This window comes from Castor canadensis, chromosome 5 (genome assembly GCF_047511655.1).
Source record: "Castor canadensis chromosome 5, mCasCan1.hap1v2, whole genome shotgun sequence".
Classification (NCBI taxonomy): domain Eukaryota; kingdom Metazoa; phylum Chordata; class Mammalia; order Rodentia; family Castoridae; genus Castor; species Castor canadensis.
In genome coordinates this window covers 28,668,971-28,685,834 of record NC_133390.1, presented here as the reverse complement: position 1 = coordinate 28,685,834, position 16,864 = coordinate 28,668,971, and the positions used below count along the sequence as shown (strand labels likewise).

Here is a 16,864-nt window from a genome sequence, read left to right as displayed (position 1 = left end):
TGTTACACATTCAGCATGTAACACATTCAGTAAAGTAGCCATATGAAAATATAAATGGTGTAAATACCATTAAGATATTACCCATTATTTTAATCCTTTCTACTTTTAAGTAGTTTTTAAAAGACTATAATGATTTATATCATTTCCATAACAAGGAATAAAAATCAAGTGCAGTTTTTCCAGGAGGTTGTTGCCTTCCAAACCCAGACCTGACTGGTTTGCACTTGCTGAGTGAAAATGCATGGGATATCACGTCTGTAGAAGGTGTTCATGGAATGGTCTGATCTTAAAGAGTTTCATGATTCAGATACTGACTATTGTCCAGAGATTCACACCCTGTATTTTTAACAAATTCTCCAACTGAGTCTGATTTAGACAGTGCTCAGATTACTTGCAGAGGCATTGCTGTGATAGTCATTTCTACTCTAATGGGTCCCCACAGTCTGTGCTACAGTACAACCTCATGCCCACCCACCGATTGATCTCCCCCTTCACACCACCTGAGAAAAGAGGGATAACATTTATTACCTTGTCGTTCAAAGGGCAAACTGCACCTTTTTTCCTTGGTCACAAGCAGTTAATAAATTAATATTTTACATAACAATCTTTATTATGCCAAAGAAGTATTCTGTCATACAAATAAGTATTTCTTACTGAAATTCAACTAAATACCTAGTATGAATAAGAGTTATTGAAGACAGATAAGACCAATTCCTAATCCAAAGTGAGAATTTCAAGATGAGATGGCTCTTTTGTCTGTCACTGGTTGTGAATTCCTTCAAACAACATTTAGTGATAAACTACATATCACAATTAAATGGTTATCATTCTAGCATTCAAGAAATATCACTTCTTAGTACACTAAAACCTCCAGAAGCATTGATGTTAGGGTGAATATCTACCTCTTACCATTTTCTTCTAAGAACTTTCTATATTATTTTCTTCTTTCTAGCAGATAGCTCCTTTTTTTTCTGCTAAGGAACTAAAGAAAGATTTCTCTTAGCATAAGGCATGTCTTGGGAGCTCTTCTTATAAACCAGTCATTATTTTTTTCCTAGCTATCATCAATGTTTCACTTAGGTATTATATCTGTGACTTTATCTGAATTTAAGAAAATGAGATAGCATATTTCAGAGATAATCTGCCAGCTGTGCTTGTGAAAGTGTTATTGAGCCCTTGCAAAGAATAAGAGGAGAAGGGAACAGAGGGAAAAAGACAAGGAGCAATAACAAAACTATATATTTTTAAGAACCCACTAAATGCCAGCCCTGAAGAGTTTTAGTGAAGTATCTTGCTTCACTTTCATGACATCCCCAAGATATAAGGTCCTTTATAGACTGATTTTACAGAGTGATGGAAACTGAGGCAGAATTACTCAAAGTCACATAATGACTAAGGGACAAGACACAGACCAAATCTGACTTTAGTGCTTTCATCCAGGCACTTCAGGGTGAATGGGCTAGAAGTGCATGCTCAGGCAGTGTATTTGCAGGCCTCAGCTGTCTAATCCTTTTTCCAACAGCATCAGAACCATCAGCAAAAACTGTAGGTGACCAGAAGTTAAGGTTCACTGTCTTATACACAGGAGGGCCCCCAACAGCCTCAGGAAATAAACTGGATTTAGGATCGTGAGCCCTTTCTTCTCACCAGCCCTTGATCAATCTACTGCACCAAAGAAGGTCAGTTCTAAATTTTTAATAAAACTATCACAATGTTTAAAGAAGACCTCATAGCTGTCAGAAAAATATCAAAAATCTGTCTGATGCCTGAGTTGGGTACTACTGACTCATATACTATTTCTTTTATAGGCAGAATAGCAACCATTTGGCTATTAGCTAATATTATCATTAGGGAGGCCCAACGTTTAAACATTCTTAATTTCTTGATTTCTTATATTAATTAATGCAACTTTCAAAAGGATATATCAGGAATCATAGTATATATTTTTATATCAGAAGTGAAGACACAAAACGCATGCCCTACATTGAAGGTTGCCGGATAGTTCAAAGCACTTAGCATAGGTCTCCTCAGAGAACATCCCAGTGTATTAATCTAACAGGCCCAGAGTTACTGTCAAAATGCTGCAGAGTATGATGTTTTGTATAATCAAACTAGTTTATTATCTCAAGTCATCATTTGGTTTTTTTCACTTATAGTCCAATTCACAGGGACATAAGCATATCAATTACAAAACAACCAATAGCAACTAAATACAAAACAGCTACCAGGCTGTCTAAATATTGTGCTCTATATCTAGCATATCCGGAGCTCAATAACAAGATGATTTTCACAAAACACCATGTAGACATTCATTATTCACATTGTTTACCTGATAAGAAGTTCCTTGTAATTTTTTTCCTTGAAGGGTACATATGCTATTACTCAAAACAAAATCATCTTCATTTAGATCTGTGAAAAGAGATAAAAGTTATATATATATGTATAGACTATCAGAAGTTATATGAATTAGTCCTGGAGGTGTAGCTCAGTGGTAGAATACTTGCCCCTAGCATGTGTGAGGGTTTGGATTTCATCCCCAGTATCACAATGAGAGAGAGAGAGAGAGAGAGAGAGAGAGGAAAATACTGTGGGATTTAGGAGGTTTAAGTACAACTTAACATACATTGTATTTAGTTTACTAAACCATTACCTTGAACATAAAAATTCCTTTTTTATGTGTTTTTTTACAAGAAACACATAAAAATAAAACAGCAATATAAAAATAAAAACACAAAATGCTCATATACCAGCTATATTCTTAAGAAGCCAGGAGCCTCTCTGGACTCAGTTTCCCTCTTGGTAATAAAAGAAGAGCATTAAGCTACAAAAGGCAAATGCTATGATTCTGTGCAGCTATCTTCTCACCTATTTTTGTTAAACTAAGCTTTCTGCCCCTGGCATTTTGAGCTTCATTAATTTGGGTCCTCTCAACATGAATTATTTATGTCAAAATTGTTCTATGCATGCATTAGTAAAAGCTTTGGAATACAGCATCTATTTGCTTGCAGCTAAATGAAATCTTTTCAAAAGTAACAGCAATTCTCTTTCAGTCCCTACACAAAGGGCTTCATTTATTTAAATCTCAAATACTGTGTGGTAAAGAGGAAAAGATTTCATAGGTCACTTATTCTAAGCCTTTTATTTTATATATGAGGATACTGAGACCCTCAGAAATCACCTGGCCACTAGGTCAGTGACTCCTTTTACCTTTACTCCTTTTAACTTGCAACCACTGCTTATTTTCCACTATTCCTTTTCCTATTCTGTGGCAGAAGAAGGGACAGGCAAGACCTATCTTTCACGCACTGGCAAATACATGGAGAATTTTCTCCAAATTCCATTCACAGCTATGGTTAAAAGAAGCTAAATGCACAGTCCAGTGCAGGGGTTATTTGCACCACGAAATTAGTATTCAACTTACTGAAACTGTACTACAAGATTCTAACAGTACCTACATTACAGATTTTGTGGTCTGCTTTTTTCAAATGGGATCTTCCATCACTGGGTTGAGATGTTAGAAGTTGAGTTTTTGCAACTCATTTCCTAAACTCTCATACTTAGAAAATTCTTTCATCCCACTCTTTGTTCTGTTTTATCTTTGCTGTTTTTTGACTTCCTTAATGTGAACTTTGAAGATCTCCTTCTAGAGGAATTTTTCTGGGTGCATAGAAGGGCTTTTTTTCCTGTATTGTAGAATCTGCAATTTAGCTGAGAAAATAAAATATGACTATGTTCAATGCACTTCCATAATAACGATAGCAGTAAAACAAGTGATTCAGACATGGTGCCATGGGAAAAGATCATGATGACTGAGAGTACTTATGGAAGAGGCAAGCCCAGAATGGAAGCTTCAAGAATAGATATAGTAAAAAAAGGTGGAAGAAAAGGAAAAAAGTATAGCTACAGCAAAAATGCCATTGGAACACCAGCAATAGGGAAAGCTGAGTGGAACATGTTTAAGACGAGAGCTTGATTTGTTGTCTCACTGGGCAATTCTGGATGTAGTTCAGCAGAAGATAGAGTTGGATGGGTAAGCGTGGCCAAATTTTAATGGGCTTTGACTGCCAGGTGCAAGAATTTGGACATAACTAACTGCAGCAATATTGCAAGTAGAAATGTCTACAGGAATCAAACAAATAATTTTACTAAACAAAATGAATTTTGTCAAAGAGACAACAGGATTTCTGTAGTGAGCCAGAAGGCCAGTTCCCATCAAAGGTAACAATGACTGTCACTTCTCTCATCGAAAGTCTTCTGAGACTTTGCTTCTAACATAGTTAGTTTCCTTTATATTTTCAATAGAATATAAATGTATGCGTTTCAATGTAAAATTTTCTGACTAATAAAATACTTTTAAAATATGTGACCCCAAACAAGCTATTTTTCAGGATAAACTCAGTTACACAGATACCAATTTATAGCTCTTGCTGTAGAAAATAGGGAAACTGTGAGGATTTTTGGACTGTGGATGGGACACAAGGGTGATTATATTCCATGAATATAATCAATTAGATGTCTGGCTTTTATATTTTTATTATTTTTGTTCTCCTAAATATTTCTCTACAAAGAGAACATTTATAAAGACAGAAGTAATTTGGTTTTATGAAGCAACAAAAGGCAATATGCAAGTTGTATTTCCCAAAAATGGCCATGACCATATCATCCACACCACATAATCTTCTACAGTGTGACCTTGCTACTCCTCTGTCAAAAAATGGTGTCTAATTATCCTTTTATTGAATCTAAGCTTATCTCTGACTCACTTGTCACAGTAGAATGTTTGCAAGTGATGATCTGTGACTTCCACCACCTGGTAAGAAGAAGCTTTGCAACTTCTGCCTACATCTCATAGGATGTTCATTTCCAGATACTTCCTCATGAGATGTGTGAAATTCCTTGCCTGTCGTTCCCTCTTGAAAACTAACCCTTAGGCTGAGAGAACCTGAAGTCACATGGAGAAGCCACATATGAGTTGGGAGTCAAGGCAGAGCCCAGCTTATTCAAGATCAGATGCCTGGCATATAAATGATCCTGCCACCACATCTTTAAATTCCTCCCAGTCCTCCAGGTGTCCTAAATGAGGCCTCAGGCATCACACCATGAAGCACTGCTCTGACTGAATTCCTGCCATCTGACTGACTTTCATGAGCCTAATAAAATATTGTTTTATAGCGGTAAGCATCAGGGTGTTTTATTCATAGCAATAGATTATCAGAAGTGGCATAAACTACATAGTGGATCACAAACATCTGTATGCATAAGAATGCATCATCAGACACAAAAATTGAGACTCAAACCACCCCTCAAATGCAGAAAGGATGGAATGAAGTAAAAAAAAAAAGTATTTCTAATTAGCTTTTAGGTGATTTTAATAAAGACACTTCTGACTATATGAATTCTCAAACAGGCAACTATAATACAAGTAAGGACTCCTCTAATGACTTTAAGGGTCCTAAGATTCATTTCTGCAAAATACAGGAACTGTGAGTGTTCCTCATTCAATTCAGAAAGACTTCCTTGAAAGTAGAAGAGGTGGCAATGCAGTAGGGAGCCTTTGTTGCAAGAGTTCATTCCCACATCATAAGCAGACGGTCAAGTGTGAAATAGGACTTCCGTCTGGCAATCCTCACGCAGTTCAATCTAGCCAGAGTTAAACAGCTTATTCTTAGGAAACATTTTTTTTTTTTAATTGAATGTGTTGGTCTGGGGCTGAAGCTTAGTGCCTATTACATGTGAGATCCTAGGTTCAATCCCAGCACTGCAAAAAAATAAGTTTAAAATTATTTTAAAATGTGTTCCCTAGAAATTAAGCAGAATGGTAAATATCTTCATGACTTTATTATTTATTTATTACTTTGAAATGAGGGTATTATGTATCAGACCAAAAGAAAAAAAGAATTAACGAGGCATTAAAAATGAAGCCAAAATATTTACATGGTTACTTTGAAGAGGCTGAGTAAATAATGATGTTGACTAGAGTTCAGGACGGAAAGAAGGTTTCAAGTCAGAGCATTGGTGGTTAGAGGCCCTGAGAACACCACTCCTCTCTATTTCTTTCTGTGCATACTACAAAACCATATGTAAAGAGGATTTTTTTTGAACTGCCATTTTATTAGCATATATTAATTGTACAAAAGAGTTTTACTGTAATATTTCCAAACATGCATATAATTACCTTAATCAAATTCACCCCCTGTATTACTCTTTTAAAGACAATTTATTTTTGGAGTAATTTTACACGGAGGGTGAGTTAATATACCTTTTGTACTGACAATGTTTCCTGACCTACACTTTATTTCCTTACTTCCTTTGCTAACATATGTAAAATATTTTAAACAATTTTTATGGAATAGTCTATCACTCTCATACTGATTGTTTGAAAAAATCTCCAAGACCCCAAATATGTTTTATTTCCCTTTTAATATTTTATAAATGTTCGTTATACTTGTTGGCACAGAATAGGAAAATCTTCTTCTTGAAACTACTGTTACCTAAATCATAAATTGATTTAGGGTAAACTCCAGGTCCTAGATTTCAAGTTTGTTTTTCTTAGTTGTTTATCATAAAACAAGAGCCAAAATAAATTGAAAGGTTTTAAAATTGACTTTAGCTTACAAATATTCATTTATGAAACTAAAAATGCAACAGTAAACATAAACTATAGATTCATTTCCCTTGACACCTAAGCTATATGAATCATTCATTTGTAAAGTCCTTGGCAATCAATTTACTCCACATTTATTATATAGATGTAGTCTTTTAAAAGCACAGATGCAGGTTTAGATAAGACTTTTATGAAACAAGAAATGGACTAGATAAACTAAAAATGTTATGGTTCTGGCACTCAATTTATTCTGAAGAAGTTCGTCTTCAAAGAGAGAGCATACCAATGTTGAGTTATATGCACATTTTTAAGGAATGAAACATCAGACAAATGCAGATTGTAGGAAAATTTTTCATCAGGTGCCAGTGTTATTTAGGACTGAACTGCTATTGATATAATATGTGTTGTGTAGAAATACCATTAGAAATTGAAATCTAGATAAATGGGCTTCTTTTCTTTCTTTCTTTGTTTTTTTTTTTTTTGTCTTGAGTTTGTAACAGATTCCTTAGGAATTAATATCCCACAGTTTATACTCCCACAGTTTATTTTTCATTTATTTTATTCTGCTTTATTGTGGTCAGCTTTATAATTTTTGTCATTTTTGTCCAATCAAATCAGAGCCTATGGATGATAGCAATGTTACACTTTCCCATCTTCATCTAACTGAATTCTACACACTGCTTTTCCTCAGGCATATTAAATTACTCTTATGTAATTATGCAATCAACAGCTAAAAAGTAGTGTTTAAAATAAGAAAGAAATATTAGGGGTTGATATGTAGGGCACTAATTGCATAGAAATACTCTGAGCCTTCCAAATGAAGCTACTACACCCATAAAATTCAAGTCCACGTTGTAAGGCCCCCCCCCCCCCCGTTCTCCCCTTCAATTTATAATGGCACAGACAGCCTTGGTCTCAGGCCATCAGCTTCCCTAGCACAGCACTCATCCCTAGGTAATGTCTTCTGACTCAGGTATTGCTGCTTGAAGTGTTGACCGCACTTCTTGGACATATACACACAAATACACACAGTCACCCTGAATATGCATGGTCACTCAAGAACCTAAAAAGTATTAAAAACTTTCTTTTTTTTTTTTTTTTAATTTGACATAGCAAAGATCACCAATCAGAAGCACCTTATCTAAGGTCAAGGTCCTTTGCTGCCTCTTTAATACAGCTATAACAGAAAGTTGCCTATTATAACTTAATTTTAAAACAAAAACTAAACAAAAAAAACATTTCACCGTCAGCCAATTTTAGAAAACAGAATGTTTGAAGGGATTTATGGCAAAAATGCTTAAAAAATTCTATTATGTAGTTATGGCTTCTTTGTCCATAGATGAACACACAATAACCTGAAATATAACATATGCTTATTAAAGGGATGGATAGGTGGATGAATAGACAAAATGACTCATGAATGGATGACTAACTCAGGAATGAACAGAGCTGGCATCCATGTTGTGAACACAGAGTCCAAACATTCTCTTTAGTGGTCATTAATGGAAAATATTTCAAATAACCCTGAAATAGTTCACTTATGAATTCATTACAGAGAAAATTTTAAATATTTAAAAATCCAGTTAAAATTATTCACCAAAAAACTTGGATATATTTAAATATTACAAAACACAATTATTATTTTTATAAATAATTGCATTGTAAATCTAAGAGCCTTGTGAAAAATAAAATGTAAAATCTGAACAGAATGAATAATCAAACTATTAAGCTCCTACCTCCAAAACTACATTGACTTGCTTTTGTCCCAAAATATGAAAAAAAATTATTTTTAGATAAACACCAAAACTTAAGCTATCATTATCTTTAACTAATGTCATTCATTATTTATTTTTCCAAAACTTTAGGAGGTGGATAGACTGCTAAGAAGACCGACTTTTCATGCTGTTGTTTATTCTTACCAAAGTTAAGCAATTTTAATTATGAAGTTTCTTCATTAATAATAAACCCTTTTGTACCTAACTGCTAATTCATTCTTTCTGGGAATTTTGAAATTATGAAATGACCAAATTTTTTTTATTAATCAAGCTATTTTTCATGCATTATTTTAAAAACCTAAATTTGGCAATCATTAAATATGTTATTATCTTTAGACAGTTTTTCTGTAGGCTGATTTTTAGGGCACTTTTAAATTCTTTTAGACATTAAAGACTTTTGAATATTATTTACAATTGATTCTTTGCTTTTTACTTCAATGGGCAATTTAATTAGACTTTGCTTCCTTTCTGTATGTATATGTGTATCTACATGTTTGTATGTGTATATACATCCATATATACATATATCTTAACTTAGAATAATATTTATTCATACTATTTATTTCCTTTTTTCTTTTAAGTAGACAGCAGTGCCCTGATTTTTTTTTTTAAATGGTGAAACATGTAAATTTTCCTTACCTGCCCTTTAAACTACTTTGGGAAAATGCAAAGTCAGCTGATCTAAATTTAGCAATTACCTTTTAGCTGACAGGGCCTTCTGATGTAGGAATCATTCTCAGCCTTGCTGGGTTCCTGCCAGATTGTGTCATTCACAGTTTTTCTTTCTAAAGTAAAGCCGAAGATTGGTTAGCAGAATTCACAATAATCTGCCTAGGAAATGTAAGAAATATGAAATCAAGACAACTTCAACACATGGTTATAACTTGGTAAGTGATATGCTATAAGAGCTCAGTAACCATACTAGAGAGTTTTGTTCTCTAATAGACAACTTCAGGTGACCTGTGGACCGTTCATTTATTTATATAAACTATAAAACCATTCATGCATAGATGGTAGAATGCATCTGCTCTAATGCTTCCTGGTCATGTACAATTGCATTACACTTTGGAGGAATTTTCTTGACTTCATAACCATTTTTATGCATAACTTACAATACCACACCTTCTGTATTCCTCATCACTTTCAACTAAATGGTTAAGCATTCAGACAGAATATTGAGCTACGATAGTTTCATGAAGCTATAAAATTATTGGGTGATTTGTTCAGCCTTGTCCTCCTTGTATTTATTTAAGGCCTGGACATATGAAGAATTAAAACCCGTTGTAAGCCACTTACCACAGAGTAACCATTTTATATGATTCAGCCTTGATAAAAGATTTTTTAATTATATAACAAAAGCATAGAATGAAGACCTACTCATCATGCTGTGTTTCTTTTTAAAGTCACTATTTGCTCTCATGCTTCATGATAGATAATACAGTAGATCATCAATAATTACAAGATGGAAACATCCATGATCTTGTATACACAAACAAAGCAGCCTTTTATGAGAATGTGTCTTGATGGGAAATAAGATTTTGCCTTACGTGCTCTATTTAATACTATATGCACTATTCAAATCAGGGTTGCTATCCAAATGTTTAATATCTCGTCAGGATGCTGACAAATGAGACAGGACACAGTCCATACAAATGCCATGGCTGGAAGAATATCAACCTCATAAAAGTGCTGATGTCCTTAGAAGATGTGCCCATTAAGGATCATCACCTTAGTTAAATGGAGCTTGCCAACACTACCAGGAGATGGTTTTGAAAAGAGAGAGGAATGGCAATGAATACCAGACTCCTAGGCTCAGGGGAGAAGGCAAGGAGAATGGGTACCATACATTTGTCCCACTGCACAAAACAATGACTACTTTACTGGATAATCTGAATGTTTTGTCATTATGAATGCTTTATAATTACTATTCCTCTTATTCTGTAAAAGAAAGAAAGAGATGATCTATTAACTTTCTAAAATTTATTAATAGAATTAGATTTTTACTTTAGAATTAAAATACAAATAACAAATTGTCCTTATTATTGCTGTGAATGTTATAATTGTGGAAACTAAAAAGAAGATCTGGTAGGTGAAAGGTTGTGAAAAAGTCATTTATAATAAAACTATTTCTTGCTTCTTTCTCATTTACTTCTAGATTCACAGATTTGAAAAGATGTGCAACATGTCACCTTGACCACAGACCAATCAAGTTAAATGTGAAGATCTGGAAGATAATCAGTCAATAAACCACCAAAGAGAATTATTCTTTTTAAATATAAAAGGAAATTATCCCAAATAAATTATTGATTTCTTTATCTTAGTTGTTTAAAGTTAGAATGGAGCCACATTTCTTTTTCTTTTTTTTCTGTAGAATTCAAAGACAACTCAATTTGAGTCTCATTAGTCATTTGTTGCTTTATGGTAATAGCAGAAGAAAAGAATTTGTAGAGAAGCAGAATATATTATTTACATAAATAATCTTATGAATCACTAACCAAGTGTTTTATCTTCAGAAGAAACTCTCTGGAATGACCTAGAAGAATAAAACAAACAGGTACTTAAGTCTACATTTAACAAATAGAAATTTAGTCAAACAGAAACTGGAATGTATGTGGTTCCTTTGAGAGCAGAAATAAATTCTCCTTCTAACTACCTTTTCTAATCCTCCATGGCAAATTGCAGTTAATACAAATATAATCTTTAAATGCAATATGGAGAATCTGATGTTCACAAAACCTGAGAAAAAAAAGTGAACCACTTCTATACAAACTAAGGAGTTAGTGCAGAAGGTTTTACCAAATACAACCTTCTTGGGTAGCTATGAGGATTTGTTTTATAACAAGTACTTAAACTGCTTTTGTTGAAAAGCACTGACTCCTTATTTGGACCCATGATTTGACTAAAAGCAGGAAAATAGCTTGGCATCTCTGTCTCCATTTGCTATCTGTCTTTGCTCTTAACCATCCTCTCTGCAGTCACGTTGGAATCCAGGAAGGACAGGACTGATCAATAACATCTTTATGATGAGGGACTGAAACGACCCCCAGCAACAGTGAGCCTAGCAGAATAGACTACCTTCCAAATGAGGGAAATCACATGGAGCTGGAGTAATTGCCAGCATTCTGAAGCAGGAGTGATCTGGTCTCAGTTTCAAGATACCTTCTCCTACTCCACCTCACTCCCATAGCTACCAAAATCTACTCAAGTCCCTTACATAAAATGGCACAGTATTTGCATGTAGCCTACACACATTTCTCTCATATATTTTAAGTTATCTCTCAATTACTTGTAACATCTAATAAAAGGCAAATGCTATGCAAATTGTCGTTCATACTCTTTGTTTAGGAATCATGACAAGAAAATCTGTACATGTTCAGCCCAGATGCAATTTTTTAAAATATATCAATCTGGAGTTGGTTGAATCTATAGATTCAAATACGGAAATCTAACTATAATTCTGTTTAATAAAACAGATAGAATGATACAAATTGATAAAACTATTACACAATCCCCAAAGGAACAAAAGATAGAGGAAATAATCACCAGTTGGTGCTAAAGCTACTTGAAAGGCTGATGGGAACTTTATGTGAATGGATCAACCTGATACCATCTGGACCTGCAGAGCAATGTCACTATCATAACAATAGAGACCAACTGATAAGGGCTATAATGCAATGCAGCAAGTACACAGTCACTGAAGACCTACTTTTAAAAAGATGTATATCCACATATCAAACTTATATCTATAACATCTTAAAATTTAACTAAAATTTTATAAGAAACAGAGCATAGAAGAACATGTTTAAGAAATGTAAGGATTCAATTAGCAAAAGTCAAAGACCAGAGAAATTCCTCAGGACATACAGCCCAAGTTTTTCAACAAATAAATGGTAGACATATAAATTAATAAACATAAACCAAATGTATTGCATTAACCTTGTTTGAATCCTGATTCAAATAAGTCAGATCTAAAAAAAAGCACTTAAACCTATCAGTGAAATTTTAACATTTACTTTATATTTGGTGATATTATGCTATTTTTTTTCTTCATTCTAGTGAAGTAGTGGTATTGTGATTATGGTTTTAAAAATATTTCTTGTTTTATACTGCATATTGAAGCATGAAATTATATGTCTGAGCTCTCCTTCATAAAAATGCCCTGTGGGTATGGAGGTGGAGGGGAATAAAATGAGAGAGACAAAATAAGATAAACAAAGGTTGTTCTTTTTCAAGCTTGGAAAGTGAGTTCATCTTGTCTATAACAAATGTTTTAAAACAGAAACCAAGCATGGGACATGCTGATTTAACCACGTCAATCACTTTATGCATATAGATGAACATACTCATCTCCTGTACACATAACTAACTTTATAGCTTAAGTGTTTTCCACTATTGGTATTTGATATTCATTAAATTAAAGCCTAGTTCACCTTATTTAAAGTTCAGGGTTGTAAGCAAATAGTTGCCTACAAAAGTTTCTTTTCTTCTTTTGTTTGTTTTTAATTGTTAATGCAAAATGCAAGTGCTTTAAAACAAAGCTGCTTATCTTATCTTATTACAAGAGGAGACAGATGTGCAACAACATGAAATGTTATGCCTTTCAGGGGACAAAAACAGTTAGGAGCTCGAAAGTGTCTTCAACTTTATTCTAGTTTGTCAGAATTTGAGGGAACCATAATCAATTTGGTTTGTATTGGAAAAAATTGTAATTTGGCCATATCAGGCACTTTCCCTTTAGTTCCCCCTCTTTCTGACCATCCATATTTTGATATTCTCTAATCTGTGGAAGCACTAATCATAAGCCAACAAGCTGCTATTTCATTTAAGAAGTTGACCTAGAATTAGTGTGTCCTCATTCATGGATAGAATAAACAACTGATAGGTAAGTGGGGCTCTAAGACTGAGGGGCCCAGCCAAAACTCATTCTTCACTCTTACTCATACTTAAAATACCAGTGTTGAAGTTTAAGTAATTAAGTATAGCTAAAATACAACTATCCCTGTGTAGCAAGCACTTTAAGCTGTTAATCATGCAAGTACCTCCTTACTAATGATAAGTTTTATAGCCTTAGCTGGGAGAAAGCTCTGAGCATGAAAGGCAGGAAGGAATATGGAAACACAGAGTGTGGGCCAGGAGAGGGCACAGCTGTGGAGAAAGAGGACACCAGAGAGAATTTTACATAATTCACAAGTTGATCTTAAACCAATGCAGGATGCAAGAAACCCATTCTTCTGTATTATCAGCAAACAATCTGTAATTTCACCTCTAAAACAGCTTCCTGCCCTGGTATTTCTTGCCTACTGGTTAAAACTCCATTACTTTGTGCAACATGTGTATGGCATGTCCTCTGGCAGCTCCACGTGCAGAATGTAAAGCCAGACCTGACCTAAATAACGCAAGCCTCTTTGCAATGTATTTTTATTTGGATTAGAAGAGTTCTGTAGAAGATTAATAGGTCACTGATAGAAACATGTTTTCAAGCAGGTTCCCAATTTAATCCGAGCCTAGGTTAAGCACATCTCTTCTTCTTAAAATTTAATTCATATCCCTGTCTACAGGAATGTCACAACACAGATTTTCTACACATCAGCATAAACAGCAAAATGGTCTGGAGTAATGTATACCTAGATGTACATGAGAGTGGCAGGAAACCTTCTTAAATATCTACATTCAACATGGTGAAAACAGCATCAAGTTTACAAAATAAATTTGACTTACTTTCTCTTTTTTGCTGTTCCATTCTCAAAATCAGAAACTTTCTGTAAAATAGAATAAATTAAATTAAATAACATCACTCCAAGAGAATTCAAGTCTACTCATCTTTGTATATAATCAAAGTATACCTCATTTTGTCTTTGTCCTTGTACAAAGATTAGTGTCCCCCTATTTTAATAATATGTCTTAGAATGTTTACTTGGCTTTTTTTCCTCCTTTTTCTTCATGATTTTGAGAAATGTAGGATATATCTGCTGTTTATTAGGGTTTCTAACTTGTTCTAAGCTTTTATCAGTTTCTAAAAAAACCACACAGTCCTTTTAAATTAACATATGCAATTAAATCTTCAAAACTTCAGCCCACCCAAATGAAGGGAAGAGATGCATACCAGGGCACTTACACTGCATTATATTTTTCCTTCTTTGGAGAAGGGAGGAAAATAACCTACTACTGAAATACCTCTGTGACTCATCTGACCATTTTCTTCAGTGCAACTGAATGGTGAATAAAAAACCCTCATACTTTTATGGGAAGAATATATCACCACATTTTTTTATCATCCTTCAAAGAGTTTAATCTTCCCTTAAGTATCTTTAAGAGCTTCAGATTTTCTCTATCATTCATTCCCTCCTTCATTCAAAAAGTATGTACTGAACATGATAGGCAACATATCACGTTCTGGAAAGATTGGTTTGTTTGATTGGCATGGTAGGAATTTACATGCTGAAGAAAATAGGCACCACTGTTCCATGCAGGGGACAAAACACAAAAGCAAAAGCTAGAAGGGATGGTGAATAAAACTCAGAAGAAGGAAAACTGATTCTCTTACTCAATTGGCTGACAATATCAGTCTGTGCACAATCAAGCCCAAGACAGCCTTCCCTCTGCATGATTGAGGGGGGCGTTTCCATAACCCTTGTTGTACTTGCATCAAGATTTAACTGTCAAGGGACAATCTTAGTTTCCTATTTTTCTGTATGTTGAGCAGAGCTTTATTGAAAGCACAGATGCTAAAACAATCAGTCCCTGAATCTGAGGAACAAGTTTTAGCAAGTATGAAATGTCCATGGATCACCCAGTAAAGAAAATCTAGTAAGGTAGTAGTGTTTATGTGAAGGTGTATGAGTCATGAACAAAGCCCTATGGTGGACTGAGATATCAAGAGGTATTTGCAGAATTAATGGTCAGACTAATTAGTCCCTTGATTCACTGTGCTTTGCCAGCATGCATCCTAAAAATCACCAATTTCTATGCAAGGACTCCATGAAATTCTGTAGGTCTTCATCCACTCTCACTCTAGAGGCAAATTATGTGTCTTTCACCATAATCAGCAGTTATACCAATTTAACCAGCTGTGTAATGGTTATTAGGAGACAGCATGGCCATCCATCTTTGTAACAATGTTTTCCTGCCACACAGACTTGGAAACTACTAGGAAAGAGCCAGCTCCATGTTTACATCATCTATTCAGTCTGAGCCAAATATGTCTCAAGAGTAAGAATCCATTACCCTGAGTCTTATTAATTGGTTGTACACCTAGGTTTAGATAGATCTCTTGAGATTACAAATCTGTCATTCATCAAAATAGACTCTAGATTTTGTGAGATGAGAGAGTCTGTGCCAGACTCAAAGCAGCTATGGAAAATGTAAACTGCTTTCCATTTTGACTTCCGCTTACACGGCAGACTGTCATGTACTTTGGAGTTCAGACAGATTCTGGGTTCTTTATTCCTAGAGAGGCAAGTCAAAGAAAAAATACACACAACTTTGTTCTTAAAGCTAGAGCTCTGTATGTGTATATGTGTGTGTGTATGCATACAACTGTATGTGGGTTATATTCTTAACCAAAAAGGAAGATACCATTTCAGAAAAAGGGGAAATAACTCTGTCTAGTCCATTAATTTGACGCCTGTCATAAATACCAGGTAAAATTTATTACTGTAAGCCTTGATTTCATTAGCCCTAAACCAAGCACTAATCATTGGTCTTACTTTTCATTCTCTAGGGAAATTAATTTAACTGTTACTCCTAGAAGTTGTTAGGATAAATAAAATATGAAACATGGGCAAATCATTACAAATGGATCAGTAGAAAGTAAGGAATGTGTCAAATGTGTTATTTCTAAGGTGAGTGAAGATATGCTCTGGGAGCAAAGCATTTCCACACAACTATGAAAGTAGGGCAGGAAGGAGGGGTACAAGGTAAAGGGAAGATGACATGAAAAGAAGAGATACACTTTAGATATCAACTGCCATGTTTCTATTTTCACTCATAGATGACTGTACTTTGGAATTGAGTCTAATTTGTGTCTGTTTCCTATATTACTGGTTAAGGAATCTTACTTTCAAATCATAAAGTCAAAAGGAAATTCGAACTGAATATGTCAGAGTTGTTGTTACCTAGCTAATCGAACTGTGAAAGGTGTTTCTGCACTAAAGAAAAGTGATTGACAGTAATTGATGGTGTAAATCCCATGGTGAATTTTTGGGATTTGACCTTTGATTTGCAAATGAATAAACTCAGGTTCAAAATGGCAAATTGACTTGCCTAGGGTCATTCAGTGCTTTGACCTGATTAAATGCTAGTTGTTTTTTATTCTAATATATTTCTTTAAATTATACAATTTCTTTAAATTGTACAATTCATTCACTGATCCATTGGGATTTCATTCAACAAACATGTATTGAGCATCTTCTATGTACCAGGCACTGTTGTAAGGAAGAAAATATTTCTTTCCTCACCCATTGCAAGGTACATGACTGACACTCCT

General features: G+C 34.5%; 1 protein-coding gene across 1 annotated transcript in view; it reads right to left on the bottom strand.

The window, feature by feature from the left end:
* The window catches only part of Samsn1 (SAM domain, SH3 domain and nuclear localization signals 1), a 141,955-nt gene that overhangs the window by 102,705 nt on the left and 22,386 nt on the right, over positions 1 to 16,864 (bottom strand). The window contains 4 exon segments of the mRNA XM_074072884.1: positions 2,330 to 2,409; positions 9,078 to 9,164; positions 10,875 to 10,912; positions 14,098 to 14,138. Of these exon segments, the coding sequence (XP_073928985.1) occupies positions 2,330 to 2,409; positions 9,078 to 9,164; positions 10,875 to 10,912; positions 14,098 to 14,138 (246 nt within the window).